This window comes from Ammospiza caudacuta, chromosome 9, assembly GCF_027887145.1.
Source record: "Ammospiza caudacuta isolate bAmmCau1 chromosome 9, bAmmCau1.pri, whole genome shotgun sequence".
Lineage (NCBI taxonomy): Eukaryota > Metazoa > Chordata > Aves > Passeriformes > Passerellidae > Ammospiza > Ammospiza caudacuta.
In genome coordinates, this window is record NC_080601.1 from 1316490 (window position 1) to 1344048 (window position 27559).

General features: G+C 43.0%; 1 protein-coding gene across 2 annotated transcripts; it reads left to right on the forward strand.

Moving 5' to 3' along the window:
- The first annotated feature begins 484 nt into the window (after window positions 1–484).
- Window positions 485–26824, forward strand: RUFY2 (RUN and FYVE domain containing 2). Of its 2 annotated transcripts, XM_058810246.1 has the most exons (18): window positions 485–594; window positions 3518–3691; window positions 4172–4289; window positions 5446–5547; window positions 6639–6762; window positions 8326–8387; window positions 8931–8996; window positions 10726–10795; window positions 11983–12084; window positions 12881–12997; window positions 14098–14265; window positions 15419–15516; window positions 19148–19267; window positions 21016–21145; window positions 21854–21948; window positions 23111–23159; window positions 24375–24452; window positions 25285–26824. In XM_058810246.1, exons 1-18 carry the CDS (start codon window positions 591–593, stop codon window positions 25426–25428), a joined length of 1821 nt encoding a protein of 606 aa, XP_058666229.1. In that variant the 5' UTR covers window positions 485–590; the 3' UTR covers window positions 25429–26824. The 2 variants fall into 2 exon arrangements, with proteins under 2 accessions (XP_058666229.1, XP_058666230.1); XM_058810247.1 differs by lacking the exons at window positions 19148–19267; window positions 21016–21145; window positions 21854–21948; ... (1 more) ...; window positions 24375–24452; window positions 25285–26824 and adding an exon at window positions 16388–19131.
- The last annotated feature ends 735 nt before the right edge of the window (window positions 26825–27559 follow it).

Genomic DNA, 27559 nt, shown 5'->3' on the forward strand with positions numbered 1-27559 from the left:
AAGTACTAAACTCACAGATTATTCTTTTCTAGAAGAATATTACTTATTCTGATACATATTACAGAATTATTATCTGGAATAAATGCTAGGGATTGAAGCTTCATGTCACGACAGAAGGGCAGAGAAGCCTCGAGGCTTCCTGTGCCCACGGCTGCCCTGGCGCTCTTGGCCGCTCTCGGGGCGGGCAGCTGGGGCCGGAGGCGGGGGGGATATCGCGATAGGGGCGGGGGCGGTGCCGGGGGCGGGGGGGATATCGCGATAGGGGCGGGGGCGGTGCCGGGGGCGGCGGGGGCATTATCGCGATAGGGGCGGGGGCGGTGCCCGGGGCGGCGGGGGGATATCGCGATAGGGGCGGGGGCGGTGCCCGGGGCGGCGGGGGGGATATCGCGATAGGGGCGGGGGCGGTGCCCGGGGCGGCGGGGGGGATATCGCGATAGGGGCGGGGGCGGTGCCCGGGGCGGCGGGGGGATATCGCGATAGGGGCGGGTCCTCCCGCCGCCGGGGGCGCCGCGCGGCGCGGGCTGAGGGCGGGAGGAGCCCCGTGCGGGCCCTGAGGGAGCGGCCGCGGCGGCGGCTCCTCCTCTCCAGCCATGGGTGAGCGGGGCTGCGGCGCCGGGAGCGGGGCGGGGGCCGCGGGGCCGCGGGCAGGGAGCGGTGCCGGGGGAGCGGGGCCGTGCGGGGCCCGCAGCGCGGGCGGTGCCCCGGGTGCGGAGGGCTGCGGGCGGGGAGAGGCCGGCGCTGCCGCAGGGACGGCGCCCGCAGCCCCCGGCCCGAGCCCGGCCGCGGAGCCGAGCCGCCTCACGGGCCGAGGCTCGCCCCTCGGAGCCGGCCGTGCTGGCCAGGCTGGTGCTGGCTGCGAACAGCCCTGCCGGGGCTGCTGCTGCTGCTCCGGGGACAGAGCCCTGCAGAGCTTGCTCTGCTCTCTGTATTACCCCTTGTTCTGCTCCCTGTGATACCCCCTGCTCTGCCCCCGTAATATCCCTCGCTCTGCTCCCTGTAATACCCCTTGCCCCCAATAATACCCTTCGCTCTGCCCCCTGTAATGCCCCTCGCTCTGCTCCCTGTAATACCCCTCATTGTGCTCCCTGTAATACCCCTTGCCCCCTGTAATGCCCCTCGCTCTGCCCCCTGTAATACCCCTCGTTCTGCCCCCTGTAATACCCCTCGTTCTGCCCCCTGTAATACCCCTGCTCTGCTCCCTGTAATACCCCTTGCTCCCTGTAATACCCCTCGTTCTGCCCCCTGTAATACCCCTGCTCTGCTCCCTGTAATACCCCTTGCTCCCTGTAATACCCCTCGCTCTGCCCCCTGTAATACCCCTGCTCTGCTCCCTGTAATACCCCTCGTTCTGCCCCCTGTAATACCCCTTGCTCCCTGTAATACCCCCTGCTCTGCTCCCTGTAATACCCCTGCTCTGCTCCCTGTAATACCCCTCGTTCTGCCCCCTGTAATACCCCTTGCTCCCTGTAATACCCCCTGCTCTGCTCCCTGTAATACCCCAGACGGTACCCCAGTGGTGGCTGGGATGTAGGATTTCACACGCAGTGTTAAATTCTAAATCTTGATTTTAAATTTTAAAAAACCTGTTCGCCATTTATATTTTTAAGAAGCAGGTGAAGAAAAGCATGCGGGTAGATCGCTCTTTAAAACAGACCTAAGATGCATTTCGCCTCAGAAAGAGCAGGCAAGGGCTGGTAATTGAAAGGACAGCAGACATAGAAGTCTGTCTGAGGAGGATCGGCTCCAGAAGTCAGAATGAGGTCACCTGACAAAGGAATTTTCATGATGCCTTTGGGGAAATAGGCAGGATGTGTAGCAAGGCAGAGCTCCCCACCTGAAGTCTGCATTGAGCGTTTCCTCCTCTAGCACTTGTATTTAATGCTGTCAGTAGCAAGGCTAATAAAAAAGCAGGATGTGTGCCCTGCCTGCAGAAAGGTGCTGCTGTTCCAGCCTCCTCCTGTCACAGGGATGCTGTGCTGGTGCTGCTCTGGTAGGGCTGGTGAGCCCCCAGCAGCTGAGCAGGAGGGAAGGAACAGACAAAGCACTGAGCTGTGGCTGCTGCCTGGGTACAGCTTTGCCACGGCCCTGTCTCTCATTACCTTACTGTTTCTCATGTCTCCTGGGCTTTTCTGTTGAAGTTCTGGGGAACTATAAAAGCAGTTTTTAAGGCATGTACATAATCTCAATCATTATTTTTCCTAAAAAGCAGAGGGGTAGTTGGGTATTTGGCGGGCAACTAGGGACACAGAATATTAGAAAGTAGTTTTCAGGGTTTCTAATACCCAATCCCTAAGTACCTGAAGTCTGCAGGAAATGAGACAAGTCATTTCATTGCTGTTGGGGAACTGAGAAAATGCCCATCTGTTATGATGCTTTGGGTTCTTTGTGCTTTCTGACATGCAGACAGATACAGTCTGTATCAGATACCAATACTCAGATTTGCAAAGGAACAGGCTCACTTTTTTTTTCTGTCACAAGCCTTTCTAGATATTTTGACATCTGTGTCTCAATGTCTTCTAAAAAGTTTAGTTTTTTGCTGCACTTGTTGGATTTAATTAAGCAGGAAATCATCAACTCTTTTGTTTCTTTCCAGGTTACTTTGATGATAGTGAATAAACAGAGGCTTGTTTTGTCTCTGAGAAAATAGGGTCTGGCCTAAATGTTTGAATTGCTTCATTATAAATGAAAATAAGCTTAAGAATTTCCTGAGCACTCTGTTCTCAGTAGCAGGATTTCTAAGAAGAGGAACCTTGTCCATTCTGTCAGACTAAGATTATTGTAAAAAGCTATGGATTTTTTTACTGATAAGATTTAATCCTCAAATGTATTTTTGCAGTATACACTTCGTAATGCTTACCAAAAACTTCAAGTTTAAGCAAAACCTTTAATTTTTAAGATTTTCTGGGTAGAAATTACTTTGTGACTAGGTGAGAAACTGAATTTTCAGTGTGTAATATTTTCCAGAAAATGCTCCTGGTTTAGTGGCAGTGACTCTGAACAGCCTGAGAAGGGAAGTGTGTTTGTGTCACTGCGCAGTTAAAGCTACATTGGACAGTGATTGTATAGAAAATTATGAAAAGTATCATTGTATATAAAAGTATGTATATAAAAGGCTGCTTCTGTAGGTAGGCTGTGATACAGAAATAAATCCATAAATTAACAGGAGGGCTGCTTTGATACCGTGGAGGGCATGGTTGCAGCCATGCAGAGGCGCTGTGTTAATTGTGGTGACTTGGCTGCTTCTGAGAGCTGCTGGGACAGCATGGTGCCTGAGAACTGGCATTGCCAGCCTGGGCTTTCCCCACCAAACCCATTAAAACACTGAGAATGTGCTCTGGGGTGGATGCTCCTCTATGGCATGGTGGTTTATAGCCCTACTGAATCTGTTCTGCTGAGTTTATTGGGGTTATTAGTCTTAAGGTAAGTTTTCCTTTTAACAAGGTGGATGTGAAGCACTTTATTTCTTTGTGTCACTCCTAAAACTTGATCCATAACATGTTTTTCTCTGTTATCTTAGCCGTAAAGGACCCCACAGCTGTAGAAAGAGCAAATTTATTAAACATGGCTAAACTGAGTATCAAAGGACTCATTGAATCAGCCTTGAGCTTTGGGCGCACGCTGGACTCTGACTACCCACCTTTGCAGCAGTTCTTTGTTGTCATGGAGCACTGCCTGAAGCATGGCCTGAAAGGTGTGCAAATTGCTCTAGCTGCATAATTCTCATCCCAAACATGCCATTTTTCTTCCTTTCTTTCTGGAAGTAGACTTTAAAAAGTGTAATGTTGCATAAAAAAAAAAAGTAAATAGTCACCTTTTATAATGAATAGTGTAATTATTAATTCTTCACCACATATATTTCCACATTTAACAACTTGTCATTTTGTGCAGCATTTGTTGTAAGAGGTCCAGGGTTTACCAACTGCATGTATGTATGTAGTGTGTATTTTTAGCTTTTTGTTTTTGTATTATTTTTTTCTAGCATATAGTTTTTAAATTCACAGCAAAGTAATTTGGAAGTTGGCTTTGGATACTGCTGAGCTGACCAGTGTCTCAGTTAAGAGTTATCTGTAGCTCTGGACTCAGCAGTTAACCCTTGCACACACCAGATATTATGAAGAAAGCTACTGCAGTAATTTAAATTAATTTGGTTACTTGATTTTTCTTTTCATAGTAAGAAAATCCTTTCTGAGTTACAATAAAACCATCTGGGGTCCTCTGGAACTTGTGGAGAAATTATATCCAGAAGCTGAGGAAATAGCAGCAAGTGTCAGAGATTTGCCTGGCCTTAAGTAAGTAGTATTGTTAAAATGCAGCAGGAAAATAAAGGATCTGACTGAGAATCATGATTTCCTTTGGCATTAACCAAGCCTTTGAACAGCTAGTGCCTGATGCTGGGGAGAGCACAGGTGAATGAATGGGAGCTGGGTAACAATGCAAAAAGCAGCAGGTTGTCACTCTGCAGTCTGGAGCTGCAGCAGACACTGGTGAGGGCAGTCAGCAAAGGCTCTATCAAACCACAAGGTGACACACCAAAGAGGAAAGAATTAGGCAACTTTTGAGATTATTGCCTGCACAGTCCTACTCAGCTGTAAATTTATTCTCTTCCCATTCCAGTGCACTCTGCTTTTGTGTTTAGCTTTATAATTGGCCATCCACGAAATTCCAAAAGGGTTTGGTTGCCCTGACTGGTGCAGGGCAGCACAAGGGTTCTAATTTATAGCTTTAGACCTTATCTAAAGCACACAGGCATGTAAATTATTATTTACTCTTGTGGCAGAGGAAGTAATAACCTTTGCCAGGTGTGTTACTCTCTTCCTATCCTAACACAGCTTGGGAGGGTTTTTCTTTTTCATTGCTGTGCTCGCCACTTGTAAGTATGCATGCACTAGAAGAGGAAGTTCTGCAGGTCCAGCTGTAATTTGCTGGATATCAGTGTTTGCCAGTTACTTTTCACCTTTTCATCTTTTTTTGGCACTGTCTTCCCAAGATAGCCCTGAAGTTGCACACAGTTAAAGGTAGGCTTGAGTAAGGGCTGGGTAGAGCCAGAGTAGGATTGGGAAGCTGCCATGGTGGCTGGTGATGGGCATTTGGTTCATTTTCCTGCAATTCCCCTCAACTCTCAACAAACAAATGGCAGAAAGGAGTCTCAACTGCTGCAAGCATATTGCTTCAGCAGCAAACAGGACTTTCAAGATCATCAGGCTCTAGTGCAGTCTGTACTCATATTTTTCTGGGTCTGCTCCCAAGCTCAGCTGAGAAGTTGGAAATCTTTGTTACCTCAAAGCTTGGAGTCAAAGCCTAAACACTATGGCTGTCCACATGGTGATGCTCAGCTAATAGCTTAAAATACCCCTTCAGAAACAGCAATTGCTCCACCAGTAGACTGATAAGGTGTTAAAGAGCATGATGTGATCAATATTTTGTTAATTTGGGCCTTTGTTTCAGGACTCCGCTGGGCCGCGCCCGGGCCTGGCTGCGCTTGGCGCTGATGCAGAAGAAAATGGCCGATTATCTTCGCTGTCTAATCATTCAGAGAGACCTCCTCAGGTAAACAACTCACTGGAGTCTGTTTGCAATTTGTCTGTGGAGGTTTGGTCTCCTAAAAAATAATCCTGCATTCTCCCACTGTGCACTGGGGAGGAGGTGACTTCATCCCTACCGTGCGCGTGGTTTCACTGAGCTGCCATTGCAAGGAGGGCTCTTGCTTTGAGCTCTGCTTTCACAGTTCCAACACTGGCATTGCTCTCTTCTGGTGTAACTTCTCCTGTCTGGTGGAGTCATTCCAGCACAATGGAGAAGGATGCTTCTTCATTTCAGTTTTATAAGCTATACGTATTTTTGAAACTGACTTTGTGCCTAGATAACAGTGGTATGTCAGGATGTCATTGGTGTTCAGCAGCTATGGATTTTTCCAGTGACAAGAGAGTTTGTTACATAGAATCTAAACTTTTATTTAAAAAGTGCAAGGAAAAGAAAGTGCTGATATTCTCTTGTTCAGTGAAGAATTTATGTTTGTAGTGATTTTGGTGCAAAACTATGACAAATATTTAAAAAACCTTTTTAGCATTTCAGGACTTTAAGTTTCTTTTTTATCCATATAATCTCTTCCTTGGGTCCTTGAATTTCAAGCATGTATTCACTAAATTCCAGGCATTTTTTTTTCACAAAAGGTAATTCTTTTGCCATTCTTCCTTTGCATTGCTTGCAGTGCTTCTTAACAACATAAGAGTTGTCTGACCCAGTGTGGCCAAACATCTATTCCTTGCAGTATGCTCTTCAACACTGGCTAATAGAAGGTCTAGGGAGGAGCCTTTTCTCTTGGTTTTTTTTTGTTTGCTTGTTTGTTTGTTTGTTTTCTTTTAAAGTCAAAGTAAATCTTGTCACCCTCCCCACAGCGTCCCAGCCATCTGGAGCCTAAGGCAGTATCCTTGTTTTTAATAGCCTCTGAGAAAAACTGTGCACTTTGAATTTTTAAATATTTATGAGGTGAAAGTATGGGCAGGGCCAGCCCATCTTTATGGATGCTGTAGCAAGGCTGCAATAAGAGAAAATTCAGATGTGTCTGTCACTTCTGAATAATTTATTGGATGTATATAGAATGAACATACCAGTAAGGTGCAATTTTCTCCTTCACACAGTGAGTTTTATGAGTATCATGCCCTGATGATGGAGGAGGAGGGAGCAGTGATTGTTGGGCTCTTAGTTGGGCTGAATGTGATCGATGCCAACCTGTGTGTGAAGGGAGAAGACCTGGATTCACAAGTAAGTCTGTCCAGGTAAAATTCCTTTACAGGCAGTCCACGAGAGTTTTCTGTACTTTTGTTTGTGGGTTTTGTTACTTCAGAGTGGTGGCTTGTTAGAAATCCCAGCTCAGACTGCTCAGGGTGTGATGATCCAGCTCCAGGCTCCGTGGGGCTGTTGCCTTGACCTCACTATCAGCAGGGTCAGACCTTGGAATGGAGATAATGGGCAGAGTGCAGGGGTGAAGCTTTGTGCTCTGTCCTCAGATGGGAGCAGCTGCAGCAAGGCAGAGTTCTTCCCATCTGACTTGTGTGGCCCAGCCTTTTCTTGTGTGGGGCAAGGATAGTGCCATGATCAGTTTACCCTGCTTGGTTCATTTATTGCTGTTCTGGAACATCATAGGAATGGTACAGGGACCTGAAACAAACACTCTTATGAGTGACTTTTGTGACTACTTTGATTCTGCAAAGCAAGACTTGGAATTCTTCCTGTATTGAATGGGCTTTGACTTTTAACCCTGATCTCTTCCAAGAAAATATTAACAGATTCTGTTTCGAGGCAGATGCACAGGTATTTGTAAATAAATGTAGACTCTGTTCAGCCCTGATTTGTTTTTTTCAGCTTCTTTGTGGAAAGAAATCATAGTAGTTTAAGTGATTATAACTGTATAATATATTTGATGAAAAACCAGCTCCTCTGGGAAAGAGAAGTTACAGCTAACTGTGTGTGTGCTTTTGAATCCTGTGGTTAACTTGTCCTCAGTTGTTTGTTCTGGTTACTGTGTGATGTTAGTTTCAGGCACTGATCTTGTGTAGAAGATATAACATTGACAGGCCTGTAATTACAGAAAACTTATCAACTTGCTCTTAGTGTTGAGAATTAAATATTTGTATTATAGACCACAAAATCTGTTGCTAGCTACAGCTCTGTTATACTGGGTGGCCTTGCTGCATGAGAGAGAAATCTCAGTTTGAGGAGGTGGTAGTGGCAGATGAGATCTGATTGGAGTGTGTCCCAATTTGACATTTGTAACATGTCCAGAATAATTCTGTTTGTGAGGAGTAGTATAAAGAAAGCACCTTCTCAGAGAAGCCAGAAGCTGCAGGTTTTATTGAGCAGAAAGGTAAATTTCTGAACCTTGATGGAAGTCGCAGCCAGGAGCATCATTTTGGTATGTTGAAAAAATGCTACTCAATGGTGAAATGTGTTTATGCACATTTCTAGTGAATTGAAATAAAGTAACTTTTATAGATAGAACATTTTACCTTATTTATTAGGGATGGTATTTTGCTTTAATCAGAAAAACATGTTTTTAGAAAGTATTTTGAGAAGAGAATTTTTAGAAAAGACACGGAAAGAACAAACAGGATGCTGACAGGAGAGCACTGTATAAACCAAGTAAATATTAAACTTTGTAAAATCTTGTTTTAAGTGTTATAGTTCAGGTTTTTCAGCTTCTGGCTGAAACTGGATGAACCTTAAGAATGCTGTAACTGAGGTTTTATCAATTGCATCAATACAAGGCTGTAAATAGCAGCAGCACTTATTTGTGTGATACGGAACTGTACCTTTGCTCTCCCCTAGGTTGGGGTGATCGATTTCTCTGTGTATTTGAAGAGTGATGATGACATTGGGGGCAAAGAAAGGTATGTCCTCTCAAAGTACCTGCTATTCTCTATGTTAGCAAATGATTTGTTGGCTGGGCCTGTTCTTTTAGAAATAAGTCAGGTTCCCTAAGAATGAAGTGCTCTGATCCTGAGAAGAATGCCCCAGTGTGTTGCTCTGTGTTATTACTTAGCTGGAGGAGTATTTGCAGTCTGAAGCAAACCTCAGCAGCATCAGCTCCTGCCCCCAAGCAGGGGAGGCTTGCCAGGAGGCACTGGAAAGGAACCTGCAGGCCTTTAAGGCCTCAGCCTGGGATTCAGTCAGGCTTTCAAGGAACCAGAGTTATGGCAGAGTAAATGAACATCCTTATCCTTCTCAGACTGCTATATTTCATGTAGAGAAATTGTTTGCAGTTACAGCATTGGGTGTGTTTGTGTCTCACTGATATGTGTGTCGTTATCTTCATGAGTATGAGATGAAGTTGTTTCCTTTCTTTTTAAAACCACGATTGAGATGGACATTTTCATATGTATATTTTCAGCTTAGTACACAATTTTGTTAATTTTATTTTGTGCTTGCTTTAGAAATGTACAGATTGCTGCAATATTGGACCAAAAGAATTATGTTGAGGAACTAAACAGGCAACTGAAGTAAGTATTACTTTGAAGTATGGGTGTCAGGCCAGGCTTACAGGTAAATAAATGCCTTTTGTTCCAGAGCTTTGTGAGAGAACTTCAGAGAAAGAGCTGCAAATTCTCCGTGTTTAGACTGAAGATTTAGTGAAGTAGGAAAAGACACTCTCCTGCAGAGCTCAGTGTCAGTTTTCATGCTTTTGGACAATCAAAACCTTTATTCTTCAAAGAAACACAAAACCAACAGGCCAGAGCTGTGAAGGTCCTCATGAATCATAACTTCACAGGAATAAAAAGCTGGGTCTGGATTCTGTGTTCCACTTAACAGTTTGCCAGAAGTGGTTTTGAGTGTTCTGGTGAATCCATATGACTTTATTTCTTTGCCTTGCAGAATATTTTAGTTTGTGGCTTTAATGCCTAGGACTGAAACTGAATAAACTCACTGCTTGCTAGAAGCTACTTATATGTGGTAGGCTGAGGTTCCTGTTGAGCAATTTTCAGGAAAGCAGCATTTTCCTCTTGCTTTGCTGGATGGAACAAACCTAGTCCACCACTGTGCTTGTTACTGTGCAAATAGAAGAACAGTGAAATAGAAATTCTCTGAGAATTATTGTACAAAATAAAGTCTGAGGGGCTAAAGGGCTAAAAAACCCCAAAAACCACAACCAAGCAGTAAAGCCAGAAAGAACTTCTGTAGAATCTCTAGCACAAAAAGGATCTAGGTAATTTTTGAAATGTAATAATCTTTTTAAATTTTTAATGCTGGTAATCTGGATCATTGGTTACTGTAAGACTCCTGTTGGAGTAAGGACATTCTGCTTTGAAATGGTGTCACTGAGCAGAAACCTTCAACACCACAGAACAGCAGAGCACATCAAATATGAGCAAAATGAAAGCCAAGGAGGAGAAAGGAGCCATCACAAATAAGAGCAGTGGTGTTTGTTTGATGTCATTATCCAGGTGAGCTTCTGTGTGCTCTTGTACTCTGGTTTATGCACAGAATTTCCTGTCAGATCAGTGATTCAGCAACTCCTGTTTTATTTCAGTTCAGTTGTTTGTGTTCAGACTTCCTAAAATGCATTAATCACTCTGCCCTGCTGTTCCAAATGAACTGGCAACTACTGAGGACACCACAGAGAAATATGGGAAAAAGTAAATGGTGTTACAGAATAGGTTTTCTCTTTCCCTGTGTGTGAAATGCAGCCTAAAACAGAAGGTGCTTTCTGCAGAAATAGGCAATCAGGTTATGGAAAAGGCCTGGATGTAGTTTGATACTATAAAAAGCAACAGAGTAATAAAAGGCAATAAAACTCTGGTGAGACTCCTACATGAAGTCAAGAAGCATCAAGAAAGAGCCTGAGGACAAATCTCAAAAAATGCAGAGAAACAAATGATTTTATGACAGAAATGTATTTTGGAGGAAGAGAATCTGGAGAATGGTTTTGTTCCATAGGGGAGAACTCATTTATCTTTTGTCTGCAATATGGTTGTGAGGATAAAAGAAAGGGAGAGTGCATGGGAAGTTCTGGCCAAGCAGGAGTTTAGGTGACAGGGGTGGCATTGGGAATTGGAAAGCAGCATATAAATGTTCAACAAAGGAGAGTCATTTTCTTATATTTAGGAAAAGTTCCAGTAATGGGAACAGACCTCACAGCTCTTAACCATTAATCACTGTACCTTGCATTAAAGCTTGGTTGGATGGGTTTTGATGTAATCTTGAATAGCATTGTTTCTTTTTCCCTTTCAGTAGCACGGTTAGCAGTCTCCATGCAAGAGTTGACTCACTGGAGAAATCAAACACTAAACTGATTGAAGAGGTACTTTTTTATTTTAGTGATGTGTAGCATATTGTTTTCTCTGAAACTCAGTTTTTCTAAATGTACGTACATTATTTTAAGCTATGGAAGCTCTGGATAATATATTCTTATACCTTTATTTTGGCTTAAAGGAGAGGGGCAGCAGCTGCAGGGACTTGAAGTCAGTTTGCCAGGCAGCCCCTAGCATCAGTACATCAATTCTGTAGAACATTGCAATTTCCAACTTTGGACAGAATGAGAAGAGAATCCTTTCTCAGTGCCAGCTGTCAGTCTGATTTGTGCAGATGACTGGTCTAGAATGGATGGCACCAGTTGCTACAAAGAGACAGAAAATAGTTCACCAAGCAATTTCTGTTCCAGTCCTCAGCCTTAGCCAAAGGATTGCTTCTTGCTTGGTTACTGGATGCTGATACCCAGCTTTCAGACTTGTCTGGTTCTGCTTTGTGTTTATAGCCTGTATTTCTGGTTATCTGTGATGCTTGACTAGTTTCCAGTATTTTTAGCTTTATAAGAGAGAGCACACCTTTTTTAGTTAATGAAGGGGAAAATTGAAAACGCTAAATTGAGCTGCTGAAGGGACAGCTAGCTCACTCTGGGAGTAATGTATCCAGACAGAGTGAAAGCAACTTTTCTGTGTTAATTCTCAGAGTATTCTGGTTCCTTTATGAGTTTTCAGCCCAACTGTCCACCTATTTTGATCCTTTGGCCTATAATTCTGACATTAAGCTGTATACTGTAGGCCCAAGTTTGAAATGTCATCTTTTGTAAATATGTTTGTTGTTCATATGGGGGAGGCTTTCTTATGTAAGCTGCTCCATATGACATATTAAGATGCCCAAAAAAGAAAATGAGAACTGGATGAACTTGAAGCCAAGTGGAAAGCAGAAGCTGAGGATGAGGAAAAAGAATTGAGGGTCTTTAAGTCATAATGGAGCCATGAAAAGAAAGCATGTTCTTCTCCAGACATGAAACAGTGAAGTGTCCTGAACACACTGCTGCTGTGTAGTGAAAGTGACTCATTATTAAACTCAGGAGATTCATGCTTTCTTTAAAAACAGCTAATCCTCTGTTTGGCAGGCAGGGAGAATAGAGCAGATGTCTTGGTCTTGCATTAATCAGAACATTTTATCCTTTATTTCTACTCTCAAAAGTGGTCACAGTGCTTTTTTTTATTTGTTTCTTTTCAGTTAGCAATAGCAAAAAACAATATAATTAAACTTCAAGAAGAAAACCATCAATTAAGGAGTGAAAATACTCTGATTTTAATGAAAACACAGCATCATCTAGAGGTATGTTAGTTTTACCACTTTTAATATCGTAACATAACATGTTTATTTTTGTTCAAAAATTTGTACATCTCAACTTCAAGTAAGCTTAACTTGTCCAAATCTGATACAACTTTTACAAGGGCAAGGGCTTATTAAATCTGTGGAGCTTTCTAAATGGCATAAGTAAATTAAAGTTCTAGGACACAAGATTGTTTTACAGCCACATGCATGGGTAGTGTATTCAAGTGACACCCAAGGAGGACAGTACTGTGGTGTGGATGTTTTGCTGGTTTTACTCAGTTCTCATTAAAAAGCCAATAGCAACAGAGCAGAAACAGCTCTTTCCATGTTTGCCCTGTGCTTGGAGGACGTGTTTGTAAGTTTTTCTTCATATTCCCCACAAGTGTTAGATTGTCACAGTTGAGACTGCCACAAGAGAGTATCACCACACGCTTTCAGAAGGCTGCAGGCATCTGCCCTTCTTGTTCTTCAGCCCAACCTTTTATATCCTCTTGTTCATGCACTGCACCTGTGTGCCCTGTGTTCCCTTAGCGAGGGAATTTTGGTCCATGCAGTTATTAGGGCAGAGAGCTTTGGGGCTTGGATTGTGTTTAGGGTGAGGAGGATGGTTGCAGTTATTACAGTGTATAGGTAGAAGTTGAGGAAGGTAAGCTCATTGCTGTCAGTGCTGCTCACCTGGGGACGGGGCCTCAGCCCCGCCGCCAGTCACCCCCAGCTGTGTCCCCACATGAAATTGGTGCCATCAAGGTGCAGAATTTGTGCAGAAGGAAGCCGGAGGCTGTGTGTGTGTTTGCAGGCAGCCAAGGTGGACGTGGAGGCCGAGCTGCAGACGTACAAGCACTCGAGGCAGGGCCTGGATGAGATGTACAGCGAGGCGCGCCGGCAGCTGCGCGAGGAGGCTCAGCTGCGCCAGGTGGGTGCTCCTGCACTGCAGCCCCGCCTGCCTTGGGGTTAGTGCTGCCTTGCACTCCCTGCAGCAGCATTTCTCTAAAGGCAGCTTCCACAGAGCATCAATATTTCTGTACTAATATTGCTGAAGAACGGTAAAAACAACAACCACGTTGTTCTTGGGTAAATTTTTAGGTAAGCTTTTAGCAACACTGTATGCTCTCTGTGCTAAATCTTTCCTGTGAAAGTACAAACACTTCTATTTTTGTAATTAATACTTAGGCAACTCTGTACATGTGAAAAACGCTAATTGCTTGTTTTTAAAATTTTAAAAGTTTAACAGTAATAAAATGGTCATGAAAATAGTAAAACAATTAGAGTAATAATAATTTGGACAATTTGAATTAGAACAACATGAGACAATAGAGTTACAGACAGTCCGGGTACCTTTTTCTGGGCAGCACAAGCCCGAAAAAGGACACACAGTTAACAGAGGATTAACCCTTAAAAACAACAGCCTGTTGCATATTCATACACCTCATACATGGTGCATAAATTCCATTCAAACACAGGATTCTGTCTGGGCAGTGTCAGCTTCTTCCTCTGAATCCTAACAGCGCCTTCAAGGCGGGAAGAAGTTCGTTTCTTCTGATAGAGGGCAATAAATTGTTTTTTTCTGAAAGATTCAGGTGTTCTGTGGCTGCTATCTCGCTGCAAGCCCATTCATTACAAAAAAAAGTATCCTACATAGCATCATTTCTATTTTAACATTTTTTGTAACCTAAAACTATATTTAACACACTACTTAAGAGAACTAATACAGCATTGCTTTCTAACACAACACATATTCATTTGAATATTTGCAAAAAGCCAATCATAAAATACACATTTTTCACAGTGCACCATTCTTATAATGTGAGTTGTCTTCTCCCAAAGTTAAAAAAACCCGTTGGCCAGTTAGTATATGATTGTCACATTTAGGGATAATTTGCAAAGGTGAAGAGGGGCAGAATTTCTGAAGTGGTAAAGTAGGTGGTGCTGCAGCACTGTTAGAGTTTCAAGCCAGAAATAAATAATTCCATAATGATTGAAATCCATTGTGTGGCACTGTGTTGTGTTTTCCAGGATATGGAGAACGAGCTGGTGGTTCAAGTCAGCATGAAACACGAGATAGAGCTGGCCATGAAGCTGCTGGAGAAGGACATCCACGAGAAGCAGGACACCCTCATCGGCCTGCGGCAGCAGCTTGATGAAGTTAAAGCCATTAACGTGGAAATGTACCAAAAGCTGCAGGTAAAGGACAAGCTGCTGTGCAGCTGCTGAAGGGGTTACAGGGACAGAAATGCATTATTACCATTCTGGGCAGTTGCTGGAGTTTTGGTTTCCTTGTGCTTCTTAGGTCAGCTTGACATTTTGGAACATTACCTATGTAAACGTGCTTTCATACAAAGAAGTTCTTAAGGCAGTCACTTACTGGGTTTAGGGAAGAAAAGAGCATGAGGATAAGATCATAGCCTAATAATACCCTATGTGAAGTAAAGAGAGTAGTAATATACTGTAACAAAGACATTTTTTTGGCCTGTGTTGTATAAAACAACCAGAGGAATGTAGGCACATAGTGAGGAGTTGAAGAGAAGCCCTGACCTTCCTAAGCAGGGAAAGGAAGACAAGAATATATTAAATGGAAAAAGCTAATTACAATTTTGGGTTTATTTTTAAACCTATTAACAAATTAAGAAAATCTCTTAACAATTAAATGCCTTTTGTGCGAGAATATGTATCTCAGGGACCCCAAATGCAGTTAACAAATTACCAGATACCAGTGAATTACTTATGTAAAACATGAATTTGATTTAGGGAATAAATTCTGAAAACCAGCACAAGAACCCAGTCAAATCTGTGGCAGAATGAGAGGAAAAAATTGGGATGCTGTGGAGGATAATTGAAGTGATGGACAGAGGATTCTACTTTCCAATCTGCAAATGTGAGGAAACTGGACCAGAGGATGAGAAATATAAATAGAGCTGGAGAGAAAAGTAAGAGAATGTTCTCCAGTGTTAGGATCTGGGGAGGGGGGTTGATTTGCAGGAGAATCTTGGTGATTTTCTGAACTAATCTATTTTCTCTTCACTGGTAAGGTTCTAATGGGCTACTTGGTCAGTGAATTTAACTTTGACTTCTAAAGTGATTAACTAAGGAAGGAAATTAAATAGCATTAAATATTAAATTAAATATTAAATAGCATTTACACTTGCAGAGTATAAAACTACAAATTTTCTAGGCATAAGATTTTACATACTGTTCTCAAGGGTTTTTGGAAAGCAATCCTTAAAGAGAATCAAAACTTGATTTTTACCATGTGCCCTTTTGGATACTGAAGAAAAAGCCCCCCCAGGGTAATGGTGCAATGATACAAATTTCAGTTTCAACCTCTTTTGTAACACAGGTTTCTGAAGATGCCATGAAAGAGAAGAATGAAATAATCAGTCGATTGGAGGATAAGACCAATCAGATTAATGCAACTATGAAACAACTAGAGCAAAGGTACAGCCCCATCTTTGTTTCTCTTTATTCACAACTCCACTCCCTTACATCTTACTGCATTCCCACAGCTGCCGTTGAAATGTCATTTTCAGCTAGAACATTTAAAGCAAACCTTCCTGAAACTCCTGATTAGTTATTTGCTGTTGGACTGTTTTTTTCTGTTTGACAAACACGCTCACTTTAAATACAAACTTAATCTTTCAGTTTTCTCCCTCTACCATTGTTCTTCTGCTCCTAGGTTTTTATGCTGATATCAAAAGTCATTCTTTCAGTTGTTTCAAAATTCTGATTCCTTATTGCCTACTTTCCCCTCCCCTGAATGAAATGCAATAGAAACTGAAGCATTAATCTTGCTTATACTTAAGCACATGCTTAATATAAACATTAATGCCTTCAAGGATCACTGGTTGTTTGCTGAAGCTGTTATAATTGTTGTCCATTGCTTTGGAAGTGCCATTATTTTCAATGACTTAATGAGTTTTCACACTGAAAGGTTGAAAAGTGAAAGACTAAAATTTCAGAATATAAATCTACATTATGGTTGGACTGCATGTCCTACATATTAATACTAAGATGTGATTCACATGTTTTAATTTAGTGGCTTTATATGCAACATTGATCTTTCTAATTGTAAAATATAACATATCCATGAGCCCTGTCATGTTGGTGTTTGACATGTCTTTTTTTTCATTTAAATCTGATTATGAAAAACATGCTTATGTATTAAAAAAATTAGTGACATGAATATTCTTTTATTGACATCCTTTTTTCCTCTTTTTTCTTTTCCTTTTTATCCTTTTATCCCAATTTTTGTTTTTACTGTTTTGCTGCCTTCATCTGTCTTTGATTTTTGTCCACTGCATTCATGAAGTGACAAAGATCTGTTAACTCAAACTAGGACTATTGCAATGTCATTCGTCAAATGTGCCAGCAATGAGGCTCAGCACCAGTACAAACTTGTCAAGGATATTTCATTCTGAGAGCTCCTCCAGACCTCTTGTGTTCAAATAATTGCTGATAAAACAGGACCTCAGAGGTTTCCAGTTCAAATTTGAAAGTGGTATTAGAAATCCTGCACTGTAACTGATTGTAGCTGGGTTCTGGTTTGTTTTCTGAAAGAACATCACCTCCGATCTCACTTTGCCCCTCCTAAAAAAAACAGAAAAAGAAAAAAAAAAGTAAATTACTGCACTATTATTAAGCAAATGTAAGCTAGTTTTCTAATGCTATTGAATCACTTCTTTGTCAAATTTTATTTTAAGAGGTTAGATATCTTTATTTGACTGTACATTTTTATGACACTTAAATCACTAATTACTGATTTTCCCGGTTCTTTGGTACTAAGAGATTTCCAAAGTAGCCCTTCTGGCTAAACCTCCCCTTGTCCCTGCTTGCTCCTTTCACTTTTAGGCTGTATTTACCCCAAAGCACGCTGTCTGTTGGGTTCTGTGGCTGTCAGGAGCTGGAGCTGAGCTCCCTCACAAGGCTGGCTGTAAGGAAGGAGGGTGGTGCCAGCATCTCTGCAGTGTGAGTGCAGTGAAGGGATGCCAGCCTCTGCTAAAGCTCCACCTCCCTGGTGTCCTGGGGTAAAACGCTCTCCTGGAGTCACAATGTGCTTGGAGCCTGATTCCTGAGTGCTCCAGCAAATCCTGTGGCTGCTGTGCACTCCTGGCAGGAGGAGCAGTGAGCAGGATTTACAGTCAGGGCCCTGAGCCTGCCTAACCCGTTTGGCAGCTGAGGTCTCTGCTCTGGGATCAGCACTGTGCTTGTGCCCAGAGCCGTCCCCTGCCTCCGTCTGCTGTGAGCTGCTGCTGGCCTGCACTGCAGGGAGAGGAGCTCAGCTGCTCACTGCCCTCAACACACTCCCTGATGTTTGCTCTGAGGGCTGTAGTGGATGCTGAGTGGGAAAATGGCCTTAGAGTTTTGCAGCAGAAGGGGATGTTTGTAGAAGTGGGGGCAGGATGCAGTCCTACAGAAAGGGTTTCTGTTGCATGGTTATGTACTGGCTTATTCCTTGGTTTGGAAGCAGAAACAGCCTTTAACATGAGCTGGCTACTGAAAAGTAACTATCTTCTAATTATCTTCAAAGAAAACCCAAACCAGAAACACAGATTAGAACAACAGGAAGACCATGACAGAAATGGAAGCCTCATCCACTTCAATGTTATCTATGCAAACAAGTGTTTCCCACAGAATCATCTGCATGCCAAATCCAGCTCAGCATCTGCCTGAACCCAGCAGTGCAGCCAGCCCTGGTGCTGGGCTGGGGATCATGCTGCAGCTTTAGGGTAGCAAGCTCTCTTCCTGCCCTGCTTGTGGGAGCAGCTCTGCAGTTGATTTGGTGATTTAGGGAAGGGTTTGATGTGCTTTTGGTGTTGGTGTGTTGTGTAGCTTCAGCTCCTGCACTGGGGAGGATCCTGCTCTGTCCCTGCATTCTCCTTCCAGGGCTTGGCCTCTGCACTGCCACTGCAGATGTGATGGGAGCATCCCTCAGGCCCCTGGGGCAGCTGAGTGAGATAGTGCACCCTTGATAAGGGGGTTTAATTCCAGCCCTGTTCACCTGTTTACCAGCAGCTTTTGGGAACTCCCTGTGGTGCGACTCCATCAGCAGAAGCACAAATGCAGACATATTGCTGACACATCTTGTTTTTAGCTGACTCTGGGAGCTGGGAGTCACTCTGCGCTCAGGGAGCTGCTGGGAGGTGACAAGTCAGCCATCTCCCTGGTTCCTCACTTACCTGGGAGGCCCTTGAGGCAGTTGTGCAGAACACAGAGCATCAGGTGGGGACGTTCACTGGGATTTTGCAGGCTCCTGTATTCTCCAGACAGGTGTAACCATGATATAGCACAAATCCCCTTTTAGTACATTTACTTTTGTTACAATGCACCCACCACAGAGGAACCACAGTGAACCAGTGCATTCCAAGGGAAGTGCCAGCTGAACAAACCTGGAATTCAGGAGGAAAAGATTAAATCAAACAACAATCCCTCATTTCTTGATTAATCACTTTGATTTGTGTATAGTATGGAGCTATTTTCACCAATGTAAGAATGCATTATTTTTAATACAGACTATTTAAATGAATTATGGTGTAGTTGAGGTAGTTCTGTAAATGTAGTGGGAGCTGTCAGGGTGTGTTTTGTTGCTAGGCTAGTCAAGTCTCTTGCTGTCTGATTGCAGTGCTCTGTAGCAACCTTATGCCTCAGTTGTTTTGAGCTGCTTTTGCACAACTCCTGCTCTGCCCTGTCCTAAAGGGTGATCAGTGCAAGCCAAGGACTCTCACAGACCTTACTTGGGGGAAAAAGCTTCAGAAATAACACATGAACGTATGCTAGAGGAAAAAGAAAAGCTTCAGTTCTAAAATCTGTATCATGCTTTGGCACCTGTTATTCATGAGCATAAATAAAACAATTATTACTTACAGTGATCACTCTCTGACTGTATGCAAACCCAGGAGCTAATTCTCTAGGCATTGTATGGATTTCTCGTTTGAGTTTGTGAGTTTCCCCCAAACTTTGTTTTTATTTAGAAATGTTTCTATTTCCCCATTTTTCTTTTATTTGTCTTCTTCACCCTCTACACCCTAGTTCTAGCTTCAGTTTTACCCAAAGTTGATTTGACTTACACCAGATTGCAGCAAGCAGAGAAGGCTCAAATGGAGGCTGAGGCTGAGGATGAGAAACTTAAACAGGAGTATGTGAATAAATCTGAAAGCCTGCAGAACGAATTCTCCCAGAAGGAGAAACAGCTGTGAGTATTTCTTACCTGTTTGGAAAAGTGCATGGCAGTAAACATTCTGCATTTGCAATATGTCCTCTGTCCTAGTGCAGGCTGCTTGTTGTTAAATGGTTTTGAACAGAATGCAAATACCAAAGATCTTTGTGTCAGGTACTGGCAAGGCAGAAGAAAATCTGTCATTCCAAGGAAGCCAGGCTGGCTTTGGGTGCCTCTGAAATGACATACTGCTTGAAAGGAAGGGAAAAACAGCATTACTTCTTGGCTAAAAGTACCAATTTAATTCAGGAGGAAATTATCCTAAGTGGGGGAAAACATGTAGTGGAGTAGTGGTAAAACACACTTTGAACAAAGCCCACAAGTGTGGAGTAGTGTGAACTCTAACAGAAATGGCACAACAATAGTTAGATTGATCCAGATTAAGGATGAGGTAGAAGTGGTTTAACTACCACTGCACAGGAAATAAAAAGTGAAAATCCAGTGGAGTCATAACAGTTAAAAGCTAATTTAAAAGCCAGCCCTCTGTCTTTCTCCTGTTACATCCTTCAGTACTAATTTAAATCAGTGCATAAAGTTAGAAGCTCCCTGTAAGGAGAGGTGCTTTCTCTCTTTGGGAAGATAAAACATCAGTTGTTGAAGTAATTCTTTGATACAAAGATTGGGGCTTAAAAATTAGTGATTTCCAGCCCAGTTGTTAGCCCTGCCCTGCCTCTCTCAGAACTCTGAATTTCACTCCACTTGTTCAACTGTCATGACAAATGTTCACTTTACTACCACAGTCACCTCTGCAGATTTGGGCAAAAGAACAGTTCACACCCCAGCCTTAGAATTCTGCAATTCTGAAACCTCCAGGTCATGTTCACTTCTTTTCCAGCCAGATGCTGAGGTAGTGTCCCAACATGTAAGTCTTTCCTTTAAAAGTGGGTTTGCTTTTAAAACAGGAAAATTAATGTGGCTGTAGGTGTCCCATCAAAACACCTTGCATGAACACTCTCAGATTTTATTTCCTCTTTTCCTGTGGTGACACAGTTTGAATCCAGAAGGTTGAACAGTGTGCTTCCACCCCCATAACATTCTGAACACCAAGTCTTCCATGAAACCAAGAGTAAAATTCCAGCTGGAATGGCTCTTCTGTCAGAGTAGCCCTGAGTCCTTTAGCTGGAGTTCAGTTAAGCCAATAGAACCTGTATCCCTGTTTATCCCTGTGCAGAAACCTCAATAAAAAAGTAATTCAAAGTCCTTCCTCCTTTATTTTCAGTTCTGTTCAAAATGCCATAAACCTTAGTCTAAAATAGAAGATTCACATCTAAGGGTGTAAAAGGAAATAACTTTTATGATATCAGAGATACCTGCAATAATTGTCTGCATCACCAATGACACTGTGGCTGGTTGGTTTGGTTTATTTTAGAAACAAGCTGTATAAAGTTAAGGGGCTTTGCCTTATGCTTGTTTTAAAAATACTTCAGAATTTTGCGGTTAGTCTTCTCTTACTCATTTATTTCAAAGGTCAGCTCTTCAAAATTATGCCATACTCCTGGTCCTTTAAATAAACTTACTTTGAAAAGCATTTTCTAAATGACAGTGCTTTGTTTATTACACTGATACCTAAAATATCATTATATTGACACGTTATTTCTGTTTTAGAAAACATGTAACTTAATTGTTATGGTAATAGTCTATTGCACCCAGAAATAAACTCAGTTTTGTTGTCAGAAGTGATACTGTCGTGCACAGTGATTTTTGTTTTGTTTTCCCTGTTCTAGGCTTCAGCTGGAAACGGACCTGAAGATAGAAAAGGAGTGGAGGCAAACCCTGGAGGACGATCTTCAGAAGGAAAAGGAAGCTGTGTCTCATCTGAGAGCAGAGACCCAAGAAATAGTTACCCTTAAGAAAGTAAATGCTGCAGCAAAGTTTGACTATAGTAATTTAGAAAAGGACTGCAATGTTATTTATGGACTTAGACATGGTATTGTAAAGAATTTCTGCAAATATATGAGAAAGACTACACTAATGTGTTCTCACAAATAGAATGATGAAAAAAATGGGCTTTTAACTCCCCATTTAGTCTTCAGATCAGAGCTCAGTACTTTGGATAAGGAGAAATAAGATCCTGGCTTTCCCTTCTCAGTTGTGTTGGGGGCTCTGTCCTCACTGTGGGCTGGGCCTGTGGCTCTGTGCTCCTGGCCCCTCCATCACTCAGATTTATTTCCCAGGGTCCATCTCCACCACTCAGGGGGATTTTCCTTTCCAGGGTTCATCTCCACCACTCAGGGTGATTTCCCAGGGTCCATCTCCATCACTCAGGGTGATTTTCCTTTCCAGGGTTCATCTCCATCACTCAGGTTCATTTTCCAGGGTTCATCTCCACCACTCAGGGTGATTTTCTCCCTGCAGTGGGCTACAGAAGCAGAACTGTTTCTTTACCTCTTGGGGTCTGGGAGAGTTTTCTCCTGAGCAGTTGCTGTTCAGGCTGGGTTTGAGGCAGTGTAGGGGTCACTCATGCCCTTGGCTTTCTCAGTAGGAGCAGTTCCTAGGCAGTAGGGCAAGCACAATTTCAGAACAATTTGGCTTCATTTTATTTTATTTTTGTTTTGTTTTAAGGAGTTCCTTAAGCTTCAGGAGAAGAACAAGCAGCTGAAAAGCACATGTGAGGACCAGGAGGCTGCTCTCCAGGAGCTGGCATCCAAGCTGAGCGAGTAATTTTATTGTTCATGATCACTTATACAAATTGTTTTTGTCATATCCCCTTGAATCAAGGAAAATAGTGGGACAGTGGTGATGCATATTAGACAGTATATGACAATATTATTATTATTATTTTGGTAACTAACCAGCTGGGAGAAGTCAATGTGTTTGTTAGGTCAGGCCTGGTAATTTTTACTTGTGGCTGGTGGGGTAATGACAGTGCTGTGAAAAGAAAATCCAGACCAAAACAGTTTGAACAAAAATGGTGTGAAGGGCATTAGGCTTTGTTCTGCAGGAGAAGAGTTGCCTGGTTTGGCATTCCCAGGAGCCCCAAGGAGAAGGGAACAGCTCTGGCTGCAGCAGGGCAGGGCTGCTCTGCCTGAGCCCCAGCCTGGCAGCTGCTCACTCCCTTCCCCGCCACTGGCACCAGGGAGAGAACTGGAAAAGCACAAACTGGAAAACTCACTAAGAGTTCAGATAAAGGCAGGTTACTAGAGAAAAGAAAAGCCACACATGCAAGGAAAGCAAAACAGGGAATTAATTCAACCATCCCCAGGAGAGCAGGGCCCATGACATGGAATGGTGCCTTGGGAAGGCAAAACTGCATCACCCCAAATGCCCCCTTCCCCTTTCCCCCACTTTATATACTGAGCACGATGCCATTGCTCTGGAACATCCCTTTGGATGTCCCTTTTATCCTGGCTGTCCCCTCACGTCCATCACCCCCAGGAAAGGCCCTGGCTCTGTGTGAGCCCTGCCCAGCCCCAGCAGCAACATCCCAGTGTTATCAACCTGTGCTCAGCACAAACCCAGAACCCTGGGAGGGAATGAGCCCAGGCTCAGGGGAGGGCAGGGCACACCTGGCAGGCAGCACCTTCCTCACCCTCCTGACTGTTCTGTGAAGCTTCATTTAATATCTCTGTGTTCTCTGCAGTCTTTCTGTGGCCTTGATGCCCTGCAGGATAACTTTGTGTGTGGCTCCTGTGACCCAGATCTCACTGGGTTGGCACTGGATGCCTGTGGGGAGGCTGCTTCCTCCAGAATGCCATAATGTGGTCTTGTACTCTTGTTCAGAGGACTTGGTTTACATTTAAGTACCTAAACCAGCTTTTGAAGTTGTTGGAGCATAAGTGACCATGTAGAAGTTTGAAGTAGCTTTGTCTTATTCCTTAGGTCAAAGCTGAAAATAGAAGATATAAAAGAAGCTAACAAGGCATTGCAGGTCAGTAGCATTTTGAGAAAAGAAACTTTTCTTAAACTGTTCTTTTTGCAATGATTCATAAGCATGAGAAGACTTCCCTCCTACAGCAGTTACTCCAGAGATGCTCACTGTATGATTTCCTCCAGTGGGAGAGAACCAAACTCCCTTGTAACCTCCTGGAAAGAGTCCATTTGCTTTTGCTTTTCCTTGTTTGGTGCACAGCTGTGCATTTTGGCCCTTTTCTTGCAGTGGCACACACCCTTCTGTCATTTACAGAGTGTGTCTGGGACAGAATGTGAAACCAGCTGGGCTTAAACTGCATAGTGCTTCTCAGTGATCAATAAATAAATACTTGATCATCCTAGGAAACAAGTGAGCATGGTACTTCTCAGGGATCAATAAATAAATACTTGATCATCCTAGGAAACAAGTGAGCATGGTACTTCTCAGGGATCAATGAATACTTGATCATCCTAGGAAACAAGTGAACATGGTACTTCTCAGTGATCAATGAATACTTGATCATCCTAGGAAACAAGTGAGCATGGTACTTCTCAGTGATCAATGAATAAATACTTGATCATCCTAGGAAACAAGTGAACATGGTACTTCTCAGGGATCAATAAATAAATACTTGATCATCCTAGGAAACAAGTGAACTTGTAGCACCAAAGCTGATAAAATATGAAGTGCAATGGCAGCAGGTGTGGGACTTTGTGAAAGGCAGCAGGGAGCACTGGGGAGCAGAGATTGTGTCTGCACAGGTTTGATGGTCTGCTGTGTCACCTGGCACATTGCTGCACTCCAGGCAAAAGTGACTGAATGGTTGAGCACAATTTAAGTTTATTCAGTGGCTTAAACAGAAGGAAATTCACATTTCCTGACACTGTCCTGGGTTTTTTTGTTTTTTTCTTTTTGCTTCCCTGCATCTTGAGGGCTGTTCCCATGTGCTGAGCAGGGACATTGGCTTCCCTTGAGGCTTGGATGCCTTTGTGCTCCCCCAGCTGAGGCACTGCCCAGCTCTAGCACCCCAGGCATGTTCTCTGTGCACCCCTGCTCTGGCTTTGCAGTGTTTTGGAGCAGCCCTGTGCTCTCTGGGGTGTGTTTGTGACATTACTCTGCTCCCAGGGCCCTGGGCATTCAGGCAGTGAATGTTCTGCTCTTGATTTGTCTTCTCCCCTGGAGCCCAAAGTTTAACTTCATCAGATAAACATAATTATGGTAATTTTTCTTCAGGGCCAGGTTTGGTTGAAGGACAAAGAAGCCACTCACTGCAAGCTGTGTGAAAAGGAATTTTCACTTTCCAAAAGGAAGGTAAAACTTTAACAAGATTTCTCCCAATGTATTATGCATTATTTACAAGTGTTATGTAATTACTATTACAAGTATGATGTAAATAATAATTATCTTTGAGGTGTGGCATGACATGTGAATGATCAGGTAAAAGCAGAGGTATTTTTGAGGTATTTTTCTGGTTCTTTGATACAAACAATGCAGCTGGGCCCTAATTTCAAAAGAAACAGTGTCATAGTAAAGTTCCACAGAGCAACTTGGTTAAAAATTATTTAACTACTTTGTTGAATTGTTATCTCAAACTCTTATCAGCTCTGGCACCGTTAGAGTTTGACATGTGTAGAAGTCTTTTTATGGCATTTTTTATACACTAGAGTAAGAAAATATGAGCTTGTAATTTTAAAGTAAAGTATGATGTTAATTTCCAAGCTTTACTAATTTGTGCAGGAAGTTTCCTTTACCTTTTTATGTTAAACCTCAATTAGCTCCTGACAGAGGCATCCACTGTTTCAGATATCATTATATCATTGCTCATGCTGTATTTTTCTATAGCAGAATACATCCTTAATCCAGAGTGTGAACGAAATCTTCAGCACACACACATATTATATTTATATATATATATAAAAGTCTAGAAAGACCATGTGTCTGCCTGTGTGCAGTCCTAGACAAACACCATTTGTGTGGGATTGCATCACAGTTTGGGATGTAGATCCGTTTTCTTTTGCAGGCTGGCTCCCAGAAGGAGTCAGGAATTACAGTTTGGATTGTGCTGTGTGTATTTTGTTGGTATCCAGTTACCAAGTACATTTCCACTGTAAATTTAAATGTTTGCTCTCTGCCTGTGCTCTAGCATCACTGTAGGAACTGTGGGGAGATTTTCTGCAATGCCTGCTCTGACAATGAGCTGCCCCTGCCCTCCTCCCCAAAGCCTGTGAGGGTCTGTGACTCCTGCCATGCCATCCTCATACAGAGGTGCTCCTCCAACGTGCCATAAGGGATTTATTTATTCATTCTGCTGCTCAGCTCATCCTGTGCAAACCACCACACCAACCAGAGAGTGTAAACAGCATTTCCAGACTGTGAGGTAAGCAGTGTGGAGTTGGAATCTCAAGGTACTGTGGACGAGTGACTTCTCTGCTTCCTCTTGAAACAAATGGAGACAATGGGACCAAATGTAGAAAATGCACATTTAAAAAGAAAAAGAACCCAGAAGGGTCTGCCAAATGCCTCATCAGCTTTTTTGGGAGGAAGCAGGGCAGTTTATACAGGAGACTCAGTGTTAATGTGTGTTGGATGAATATTTCAGTTGTTAAGATGATCTGGAGGAAGGTGATACTCCTACAGACTGATGTGCCACAAGTCCAACCTCATCCTGTGCCTGGGACAGGCTGTTGGGAAGCAGAACCCTGCAGTAGCTGCTTTTAAATTGTACTGGAGAAAAGCATGGCCATTAATGCAGTGGTCTGAGAAGTTGTTGCCAAATTCGTGTGTTCGTTTACTTCTCTGCATTAGCAGGAGTTGGTAATCCCAGAACACCCCAGAACACCCCAGAACACCCCAGAATATCCCAGAACATCCCAGAACGTGGCACTGCAGGTGTTCTGTGCTGTCCCAGGTGAGGGGAGCTGTGCTCAGCCAGGGCACAAGCAGGGAGGAAGTGTGTTTTGCTGAATGAATGTGTGTGTGTTTTCATGAATTCACATGAATTATGAATTTGCTATATCTGTGTTCCACTGAAGGAGAGCTGTTCAGCACAGGCCTCTTGTCTGACATTGTCTGTGACCTTGAACCAGTCTCTGCAGCGTTTTCATGCCAGTCATGCTCTCCAGCTTGGAGTCACTGCACAGCTCTAGAAACCACCTGGGAAGGCTGGGATGGAATGCTGGGGATCACATCCTTTCTGTGCTGCACAGGGAGCCTCTTCCTTATTTTGTCACCATCTTTCTCAAACCTTCAGAGCTGGTTCCTAAACTTCATTTTTTTGCCGAGCACTTTTGAGCCCTTCTGAGTCCACCCACTCTTGTCAGTGGTGGTAACTTTTGATGGAATGTAAGATCCCTGTTCTTTCCATAGGAAATAGAAATAAGATCCTTTGATAAACTGCCCTCACTGCCACTCCCGGCCTGGGCTCCAGCCCTGCATCCTCCAGGATTCCCAGCCCTGTAGTTCTGCAGCTGTGGGCTTGGAGAGCCCTGCTGGCAGCACAGGGAGGCTGCACACAGGTCCTTCAGCTGTCCTTGCACCTTGTTTAGCTTGGCTTTGTCTCTGAGGATAGGGATTTAGTGAACATCCCAAAAGCTAACATAGCTATTCTTTCTAACACCTCAATGTAGTTGCTTATGTAGCTTTTGTAAAGAAAAATGTTTTTAAAATGACCTGATGTAACTTTTTGTAAAATACCACACAAATACTTGTAAATCTGTAAATAACTTTTGGAAAAAAATAAATTTAAGTTATCTGAGAATAATGTCACTTAATTTAAATTTGTAATTCCGAGTATTTTACTTTATTATGTTCAAGTTGCTTAGAAAGCCTTTGCCTGTGCTGGGGAGTGGGGTACCCTGCCAAAGACACAAGCAGGTGCTGCTCAGGTGCTTCCTGAGGGTGTTTCCAAGGGGGCTCTTGTGGGGCAGGCATGGAGGGAGCTGGGTTTGATGCAGGACAGAGAGGGTAGGATAAACCAATCTGTACTGCTTTAATAAATAACTTGTGAAAAGGGGTGCAACTAAACAGAAATAATTTAAAATAGGCAATCTTTTAAAACAAGAATGTAGTGCATTTCCATAATGTGCAATGAATTAATTAATTACCTAACTGCCATCTTTTCCTCCCCTCTGTGCTGTCCTATTTGCACAGGAAAAGTGTCTGATGTTCAGATTGCTGTTACTGACTGCAGGTAAGACTTCTGCCTTGAACAAAATGAATGCTGGATGTTCCATATGGTTCCTTGGCATCAGACTGCATACCTGGCCTGTTTTAAGGTTTCTGGACACTGCTGTGACTGATGCTGCATTTCTGTCTTTCTGTAAAACCCTGCTCTTGACCCTAAATCCTTCTCACATAGAGAAGAGCACAGGAAGAGCTGTGGGGTACCCACAGAAACCTGGAGCTGTCAGACAGGATCA

What these genes read in the sequence shown, in the direction of transcription:
- RUFY2 (XM_058810246.1), top strand. An exon ending in AAATAGTTACCCTTAAGAAA is followed by an intron (nt 21,146 to 21,853) that starts GTAAATGCTGCA and finishes TTTTGTTTTAAG; the next exon opens with GAGTTCCTTAAGCTTCAGGA. An exon ending in TTTCACTTTCCAAAAGGAAG is followed by an intron (nt 24,453 to 25,284) that starts GTAAAACTTTAA and finishes CCTGTGCTCTAG; the next exon opens with CATCACTGTAGGAACTGTGG.